At 45.9% G+C, this 10,261-nt stretch overlaps 1 protein-coding gene across 1 annotated transcript; it reads left to right on the forward strand.

Moving 5' to 3' along the window:
- Nucleotides 1-6,952: 6,952 nt before the first annotated feature.
- Nucleotides 6,953-9,609, forward strand: gpr3 (G protein-coupled receptor 3). The gene is made up of 2 exons (XM_014178009.3): nt 6,953-7,141; nt 8,459-9,609. Exon 2 carries the CDS (start codon nt 8,477-8,479, stop codon nt 9,476-9,478), a length of 1,002 nt encoding a protein of 333 aa, XP_014033484.1. The 5' UTR covers nt 6,953-7,141; nt 8,459-8,476; the 3' UTR covers nt 9,479-9,609.
- Nucleotides 9,610-10,261: the final 652 nt, after the last annotated feature.

Consider the following 10,261-nt stretch of genomic DNA (forward strand, 5'->3'; position numbering starts at 1 on the left):
TTGAGCTATACCCTAGACATTGAGCTAAACTCATTGAGCTAAACCCTACCTATTGAGCTAAAACCTACGTATTGAGCTAAAACCTAGGTCTTGAGCTAAACCCTAGGCATTGAGCTAAACCCTAATCATTGAGCTAAGCCTGTAGGCTTTGAGCTAAACCCTAGGTTCTGAGCTAAACCCTAGGTTTTAAGCTAAAACATAGGCATCGGGCTAAACCCTAGGCATTGAGCTAAACCCGTAGGCTTTGAGCTAAACCCTAATCATTGAGCTAAGCCTGTAGGCTTTGAGCTAAACCCTAGGTTCTGAGCTAAACCCTAGGTTTTAAGCTAAAACATAGGCATTGGGCTAAACCCTAGGCATTGAGCTAAACCCTAATCATTGAGCTAAGCCTGTAGGCTTTGAGCTAAACCCTAGGTTCTGAGCTAAACCCTAGGTTTTAAGCTAAAACATAGGCATTGAGCTAAACCCTACCTATTGAGCTAAAACCTACGTATTGAGCTAAAACCTAGGTGTTGAGCAAAACCCTAGGCATTGAGCTAAACCCTAATCATTGAGCTAAGCCTGTAGGCTTTGAGCTAAACCCTAGGTTCTGAGCTAAACCCTAGGTTTTAAGCTAAAACATAGGCATTGGGCTAAACCCTAGGCATTGAGCTAAACCCTAGGCATTGAGCTAAACCCTAGGCTTTGAGCTAAACCCTAATCATTGAGCTAAGCCTGTAGGCTTTGAGCTAAACCCTAGGTTCTGAGCTAAACCCTAGGTTTTAAGCTAAAACATAGGCATTGGGCTAAACCCTAGGCATTGAGCTAAACCCTAATCATTGAGCTAAGCCTGTAGGCTTTGAGCTAAACCCTAGGTTCTGAGCTAAACCCTAGGTTTTAAGCTAAAACATAGGCATTGGGCTAAACCCTAGCATTGAGCTAAACCCTAGGCTTTGAGCTAAACCCAACTCATTGAGCTAAACTCATTGAGCTAAACTCATTGAGCTAAACTCTAGATATTGAGCTAAATCCTAGGTATTGAGCTAAACCCTAGGCATTGAGCTAAACCCTGTGGTTTGAGCTAAACCCTAGGCATTGAGCTAAAACCTAGGTGTTGAGCTAAAACCTCATCATTGATCTAAACCTGTAGGCTTTGGGCTAAACCCTAGGCATTGAGCTAAACCCTAATCATTGAGCTAAACCCTAGGCATTGAGCTAAAGCCTAGGTATTGGGCTAAACCCTAGGTATTGGGATAAACCCTAGGCATTGAGCAAAACCCTAGGCATTGAGCAAAACCCTAGGCATTGAGCTAAACTCATTGAGCTAAACCCTACCTATTGAGCTAAACCCTAGATATTGAGCTGAACCCTTTGCATTAAGCTAAACCCCAGGCATTGAGCTAAACCCCAAGTATCGACATAAACCCTAGGCATTGAGCTAAACCCTAGGCATTGAGCTAAACCCTAGGCATTAAGCTAAATTCATTGAGCTAAACCCCAGGTATTCAGCTAAACACTATGCATTGAGCTAAACCTTAAGCATTGAGCAAAACCCTAGGCATTGGGCTAAACCCTAGGCATTGAGCTAAACCCTATGGCTTGAGCTAAACTTCAGGCATTGATCTAAACCCTAGGCATTGATCTAAACCCTGGGCATTGATCTAAACCCTAGGCATTGATCTAAACCCTAGGCATTGAGCTAAACCCTATGCATTGAGCTAAACCCTATGCATTGAGCTAAACCCTGGGCATTGAGCAAAACTCATTGAGCTAAACCCTAGGCATTGAGGTAAACTCATTGAGCTAGACCCTAGGTATTGAGCTAAACCCTAGGTATTGAGCTAAACCCTCTGCATTGAGTGTAACCCTAGCCGTTGAGCTAAACCCTAGGCATTGAGCTAAACCCTAGGCATTGAGCTAAGCTCAATGAGATAAACCCTAGGCATTGAGCTAAACTCATTTAGCTAAACCCTAGGCATTGAGCTAAACTCTTTGAGCTAAACCCTAGGCATTTAGGTGGTCCTGAGCATTGTTTGGAAAAACTAACAATGTTTAATTTGCTTACACATATCATGTCATTTTAAATGAGATGTCATGAAGAATAGGAGACAAGGGAAGGAGTCGAGGGAAGGAGGAAACAATACTATAAATGGAAGTGGGGCCAAGAAGAACAGAGGGGCCAAAGTTGAGAGTCAGGAAGTTCAAAGGGTGACAGACCACACACACAAACATGCTCACATACATACCAACCTGAAGAGTCCGACTGACAATGAGAGGTGCTCACCACTGAAAGGACCAGCAACGCTGCACCGAGGGCCTTTAGCTCTAACCCTCGCATCCTGACCACTACAAACCAGTTCAGACTAGTACAGACCAGCAAAAACCAGTACAAACAGGTAGAGACCACAGACTAGTCAGAGAAAAACAAAAAATAGCTTCAGTTCCTCAGGTGGCTTCAAGATGTCAACAGGGATCATAAGGTTCTAAAAGGTTCCAGAAGGTTCCAGAATGTTTCAGAACATTCCAAATGTAAGATTAAGTACTTTTTAGTTGGTTGTAGATTGCTTCCCTTGCAGAAGCCTCAAACTCAACAAAAAACAAATGGGGTTCTAGCTTTAGAAAAGATGAAATGAAGAGAAGAGGAGTTATCTGCATTTGGGAGAGAGAGAGACAGGAACCGGTGTAACTCAACCCTAGTCTACTTGGTTACCTAGCCATCCCCCTCCCCTTCTCCACCACCCTGAAACCCACACCACTGAGACAGATTGACACCTTTTTACCTCATAGCCCCAGGACACACACACATACAAAAGCATGCTCGCAAGCACGCACACACACAGGCATGTGCGCCCACACACGCTGATTATCATTCCGACACAGATATTACAGGTACTGTATAGACACTGTCACACAAGGTCATGTGTATTTTGTCAAATGCGTATTTATGTGGTGTATATATACAATGTGTTGTTAATTCCTGTCTATACATTGTTTTTCTAACTGTATAATTAACATATTGATTGACACACGCACATTGCAATGAATAATGCTTTAAGTCAATAAACACTTGTCACCTTCACCTCATACAAGCCCATGCCTTCTCCATTACATACACTCCTCCCTCCCTCCCACACACACAACCCAACCTCCTCTCCTCCTCTCCCTTCTCCTCCTCTCCATCCTCTCCCTCCTCCCACACACACAACCCAACCTCCTCTCCTCCTCTCCCTTCTCCTCTCCATCCTCTCCCTCCTCCCACACACACAACCCAACCTCCTCTCCTCCTCTCCCTTCTCCTCCTCTCCATCCTCTCCCTCCTCCCACACACACAACCCAACCTCCTCTCCTCCTCTCCCTTCTCCTCCTCTCCATCCTCTCACTCCTCCCACACACACAACCCAACCTCCTCTCCTCCTCTCCCTTCTCCTCCTCTCCATCCTCTCACTCCTCTCACACATTGATTTGTGCTGGAGCGTCAGAGGTGTGTATGTGTGTGTGTGTGTGTAGGGGGAGAGGCAGTATGTGTGCCTGTTAGATAACCGAGGAATTTCCGCAGTCACATGAGCACGAGCTTGAGCTTCCCGTTAACAGCTCATAAATCCCACCTGAGAGCAGTCAGACGGTAAGGAACAGATCTAACTGCCTGTCTCCTCTCTATCTAGCCCATCTAGGTGTTAAAAGGTCGTGTAGAAGAAAAAGAAACGCACACCTATTTAGGCGAGGTGCTGGCTAGCGGAGTAGAAAACTTGAAAATAAGGGAGAGCCGCACACTCTAGGAGCTCAGATGCAAAAATGTAATATCCAACGTTTCGACAGCCAAGCTGTCTTCATCAGGGTATGATCACAAACACTGAGAGATGACTCGTTTATATAGTGTCAAAAGACACACAGGTGTCTGTAATCATGGCCAAGTGTGGCCTAATATCATTGGTTAATTCTCAAATATAAAAATGACATACAAAGAACACCATACAAAAAAAACAAATGGATAGCATACGATCATAAATTCCTTTTAGACTACACAAGCTTACAAACAATTACAGTGGCAAAGTCACAATAATCACAAGAATGGCTTAAGATCAAAGTCTATGTTGAGACCGAAGGGAGCAAGGGTCTTTAAGTTAAAGATCCAGGCAGCCTCTCGTTTTAACAATAAATTATCAAGGTCACCCCCTCTCCTAGGGAGGGTGACATGTTCGATGCCAATATAACGCAGAGAAGAAATCGAGTGGTTTGGAAGCAAACCACTCGATTTGGCAGTACATCCAACCGGCCTCACAACCGCAGACAACGTGTAACCACACCAGCCCAGGACCTCCACATCCGGCTTCTTCACCAGCGGGGTCGTCTGAGACCAGCCACCCAGACAGCTGATGAAACTGTGGGTTTGCATAACTAAATAATTTCTGCACAAACTGTCAGAAACCATCTCAGAGAAGTTCATCTGCATGCTCGTCGTCCTCACCAAGGTCTTGACCTGACTGCAGTTCGGCATCGTAACCGACTTCAGTGGGCAAATGCTCACCTTCGATGGCCACTGGCCCGCTGGAGAAGTGTGCTCTTCACGGATGAACCCCGTTTTCAACTGTGCGAGCCATTTGCTGATGTCCACGTTGTGAACAGAGTGCCCCATGGTGGTGGTGGGGTTATGGTAAGGGCAGGCATAAGCTACGGAAAACGAACACAATTGCATTTTATCGATGGCAATTTGAATGCACAGTGATACCTTGAAGAGATCCTGAGACCCATTGTCGTGCCTGTCATCTGCTGCCATCACCTCATGTTTCAGCATGATAATGCACGGACCCATGTCGCAAGGATCTGTACACAATTCCTGGAAGCTGAAAATGTCCCAGGTCTTCCATGGCCTGCATACTCACCAGACATGTCACCCATTGCATGTTTGGGATGCTCTGAATCGACATGTACGACAGCATGTTCAAGTTCCCGACAATATCCAGCAACTTCGAGCAGCCTTTGAAGAGGAGTCGGACAAAATTCCACAGGCCACAATCAACAGCCTGATCAACTGTATTTGAAGGAGTGTCGCACTGCAAGGCTGGTTTTCTGATCCAGGCTTCTACCTTTTTTTTAAGGTATCTGTGACCAACAGATGCATATCTATTCACAGTGATGTGAAATCCATTGATTAGGGCCTAATGAATATATTTGAATTGACTGATTTCGTTATATGAACTGTAACTCAATAAAATCTTTGAAATGATTGCATGTTGCCTTTATATTTTTGTTCAGTGTCATATAATCGGCTGAAATATATCTCCCTCTTCTCCCTCTCTGTTTTTCCCTCTAATGTGTAAATGACGTAATGTTATACATTTCTCCCAAAGAGAACCGGAAATCAGTTTCCTTACATGGTTCTATGTCAACGACAAAATGAGGGTCCCCTCTCTGCGCAGTGCCGTGGCCCGTGCGTAATCACGTAGACACATTGCAGCAACCACTGCAGCCAACCCACGCTGTTTTGTATTACCGGGGAAACCGAGAATCTCAGTTGCCAGATAAATCATCAATGACCGGGTTTCCCAGACATATCTATCAATCATCTTTCATCTGATAGCCTACATCATTAACCAATCAACATTAATCAGCTGTTCATGTTTCAAAATAGATAGTAAGCCTATACATGTTCAATTTCGTGCCTTTCAAAACACCCAAGGACATGTAGGCCTAGAGAGAGAGATATATAGCCTACGCAGTTTTTCTCAAAACGAGACCTTGGGACTATAAGGTTCTATATGCGCAAAGCATAGTTCTGAGATATTGAGCATCAAAGTTTTCACATCCCTGAATTAAAAACTGTTTTGTAGTGTTATGTTTTTTCTTAAAGGTACCTAAAGTGCAGAGTATCAAAATCTTGTAACATTTGTAATCCGTTTTTTTTAGGGGGGTGCAATCTCAGATAGATCGTGGCTCCAAAATGTCAGTCTGGGTTCAGCTATAAGGTTCAGCTATAAGGTTCCAGCTGACTCTTCTGAATTAGACATTAAGACATTAAGACAACTGTAGCTATTTGAATACATAAATGATAGAATAACACTATTTTACCAAGATAGAGTCAGAGCACATTAAGAAATGTATTCTGATCATCAGACGAATTACTGTCGTCACTGAACAACCACGTGACAACATCAACTTTCTAGTTTTTCATTCTTTCACTTAAAAGGTATTTTTTCAAGCATCTATCTTCACAGATATATGAAGAACCATTTAAAGATCAATTAAATATGACTATACATTTAAACAAAAAAAGTCAGATAGAACCTTATAGTCCCAAGGTCACGAAATGATCATGTATGATTCATCCGAGACAAAGGGTGCTTAGCCAGTGACTCACCTTAGGACACTGCATGCAGCCTATTCATGCACTTAGATCCTATTTTGCTCTTGCTTATTGAATGACGTACACGTTTCAACTGTTAACTTGTCTAATTCTGCAGAGACAACTACACATATGACCTCAAATGTTTTCATATAGTCTTATTCAATACCGCCAAAAAATAAATGACAACAATCGATTATGCAAGCAAATTCTAGCATACAACTACGTTTCAGAACCTTGGACAGCTCCTCTATGTGCGAGCCCCCCTACGCTGCTAGCCCCCCTACGCCCTTTTCTCGCTCTCAAACATTTACACTTAACACGCATCTCTACTGCGGTGTGTGTGTGTGTGTGCGTGCGTGGATGCGAGTGTTTCGGAAACCCCTGTCCGACATTTTTAAGGAAAAGTTGCGCGCGAGGCAAGCCGCAGTGGGAGGGGCGGGAAGCTGCCGCATTTTTCTGAATGAAATTACTCTACAGGAGCCCCCCATCCCACCCCACACTCCCGTCTCTCCGAGCGCCTCATTGGCTAAAGCCTGCCACCACTGACGTCAGTCAAACCTTCCCTAGTGAAGGAACATGCGCGCAGGAGATCCATCCAGTCATTCCGGTGTTCCACCACCGGAGAAACGGAGACAATCTAATCGCAAGGAGGATATGTTATTACTCTGATGGGGACAGACAAGCCTTACTGAGATATTACCGACCATCGATATACCACGAGACAAGCTGGACACAGACAGCATCACGGCATCACAGTCTCCTGGATTCTCTGTCAACAGAGCTGATTTGAAAGAATCGTGATCAAGGTCTTGTTAGAAGGTAAGATCTTCTGTAGTGTCTGTCTGTATGTCAGTCTGTGTGTGGGGGCGGTGTATGTCATGTGTATGTAAACCTCAATTTATATCAGAGATAAAGCATGAGGACATGGTTTTCCAAGCTAGTGGGCATCTGTTACACAACACTCCACATGGCACTATAGAAGAGTGGAGAGGAGACACCAGAAGGGCTGCATTCCAATTCTGTCTTCTCCACCTTCTCCCTGGAGTGTGTACTCGTTCACTCCCTCTTGTATATTTAAAAGCATTGGCTAGACATACATATAGGCTAGACAGGGCTTCTTCATCATATATCTCTTACATTGCTTGAGGGGAGTGAACAAGTGCACACTTCAGAGAGAGAAGGGTAGACATCAGGCAATTAAATGGAATGGTCCCATAGTAATGTGAGGAGCATGCAATGTCTCTCCTTTGAGATGAACCAGTATCACTGTGGTTCAAGTGCACTACCTCCTGTGCCATAAATGCCCAGACCTTTTGGCAGATGCCGAAGTGTCCTAAGACCCAAGAGAGGAAGCCACTGTAGACTATTGAGATGCAGGAGATGTGAAGTGGAAGCCACTGTAGAATATCGAAATGCAGGACAGGAGACGAGGAAAGGAAGCCACTGTAGACTATTAAGATGCATGATAGAAGATGAGGAAAGGAAGCCACTGTAGACTATTGAGATGCAGGAGAGGAGACGAGGAAGCTAATGTAAACTATTGAGATGCAGGAGAAGAGACGAGGAGAGGAAGCTACTGTAAACTATTGAAATGCAGGAGAAGAGACGAGAAGAGGAAGCTAATGTAAACTATTGAAATGCAGGAGAAGAGACGAGAAGAGGAAGCTAATGTAAACTATTGAAATGCAGGAGAAGAGACGAGGAGAGGAAGCTACATTAGACTATTGAGATGCAGGAGAGGAGAGGAGAGGAGACGAGGAGAGGAAGCTACAATAGACTATTGAGATGCAGTTGAAGAGACGAGGAGAAAAAGCTACTGTAGACTAGATGCAGCCCCAGTGCAGGGTGTCTGTCTGCTGCTGTTATGTAACAATAACAAACCACATGCAGGAACAGAGGGAGAGGGAGACTTGCTACTATTAGTTCCGTGACATTGTTAATTAACATCTCTGTCTTCTCTCTCTCTGTCTCTCTGTCTCTCTCTCTCTGTCTCTCTCTCTCTCTCTCTCTCTCTCTCTCTCTCTCTCTCTCTCTCGTCTCTCTGTCTCTCTCTCTCTGTCTCTCTGTCTCTCTCTCTCTCTCTCTCTCTCTCTCTCTCTCTCTCTCTCTCTCTCTCTCTCTCTCTCTCTCTCTCAGGTGTCGTGTGTGTGACCCATGATGACCCAGAATGACTCGGACATCTGGTTCGAGGAGTCTTCAGGTTCAGGGATGACTTCGCCCCTTTCCCAGCTGGACCAATCAGATCCCACAACCATTCCTGAGGCCTCTCCTCTCAGCCTATGGGGAGTGGCACTGTGCGTCTCCGGAACCCTCATTGTGTCCGAGAACACCATTGTAGTGGTGGCCATCTTGGCCACGCCTTCTCTCCGTGCTCCTGTCTTCCTGCTCCTCGCCAGCCTGGCATTGGCCGACCTGCTGGCGGGCGTGGCCGTGATCCTCCACTTCCTCTTCCTGTTCTGTGTGGAGCCCACGGATTGGTCAGATCTGATGACGTCAGGGCTTCTGGCGACGTCACTGACCGCCTCCCTCCTCAGCCTGATGGGCGTGGCCCTGGACCGTTACCTGTCGCTAAGCCACGCCCTCACCTACGGCTCCCGCCACTCGCGTCGATGCGCCGCTGGTCTGCTGGCACTCGTCTGGCTGGGGTCATGTTTGATCGGCTCGGGCCCGATGCTGGGGTGGCACTGCCTCAATGACATCACATCCTGTTCCGTGGCGCGACCCCTGACCCGGACGTACCTGTCGTTGCTTTGTGGCGGCTTCCTGCTGGTCGTTATGGTAACACTGCAGCTATACACCGGGATCTGCCGCGTCGCTAGGCGGCACGCCCACGCCATCGCCACGCAGAGGCATTTCCTGCCTGACGACCAATCGTACAACAGCAAGCACGGGGGCCGGGGGAAGGGCCTCTCTCGGCTGTTGTTAGTCCTCGGAGTGTTCGTCAGCTGCTGGACGCCCTTCGCCCTTTACGGTTTGCTGGGCGATGCATCTAGCTCGCCCCTGTATACGTACGCTACATTAGTGCCGGCGGCGGGGAACTCTCTGCTCAACCCTCTGCTGTATAGCCTGAGGAACAGAGACATACGCAAGGTGCTGCTGCACGCCTGCTGTCCTCACAGACACACACACAACACACACAGGCCTGTTGACGTGTAGGATGGAGACACACACAGACACACACATACTGTCCCATATAACTGTAATGCATACAAATAGCACATCATCATCATCACTTGCACTTCAGATAAGAAGCAATCAGATTGTACTGTTCCAGAAGGCAGCCATCTTGGAGTCAGCTGGAATAAGCTCTGTCATTGGCTGTGAGACCTGATGTACTGTATCATCTCAACATGTGCCTCATCCTCAACTAACATGAAGACAATCCACTCTGATGCAATCACCCTCGCTGCAACTATCGTAATTCATCTGGGTCCTTGGTGGGACTATGCTATGCTGCTGTCGGTGATTCAAAGGTCAAATGCAGAGTAACTTGAAGGACTCTTAAACTCTTATCAAGGGTTTGCACTAATACTGTAAAAGGCACCTCAACTATCTCTGAAAAGGTTTGAGCTTGCCAATGTTTTCTAAAATAAAATGTATGAATGTTGTCTTTTTCTACTTCCTAAATAAAAACGACATTATTTTGTACTAAAAGTGAAGTGTAGTCTCCTTCTTTCTACGCGCACGCACGCACGCACGCACGCACACACACACACACACACACACACACACACACACACACACACACACACACACACACACACACACACACACACACACACACACACACACACACACACACACACACACACACACACACACACACACACACACACACACACACACACACACACAAACACACACACAAACACACACAGAACACAGACTTACTTGACTTAAGCCTGTTGACAATTGTCCTGCATCTCGGTTTGGAGCAAG

This window comes from Salmo salar, chromosome 27 (assembly GCF_965601325.2).
Source record: "Salmo salar chromosome 27, fSalSal1, whole genome shotgun sequence".
Classification (NCBI taxonomy): Eukaryota; Metazoa; Chordata; class Actinopteri; order Salmoniformes; family Salmonidae; genus Salmo; species Salmo salar.

Bases quoted from the DNA above. Each gene is read 5' to 3' on its own strand.
- gpr3 (XM_014178009.3), top strand. From the start codon at position 8,477: ATGATGACCCAGAATGACTCGGACATCTGGTTCGAGGAGTCTTCAGGT.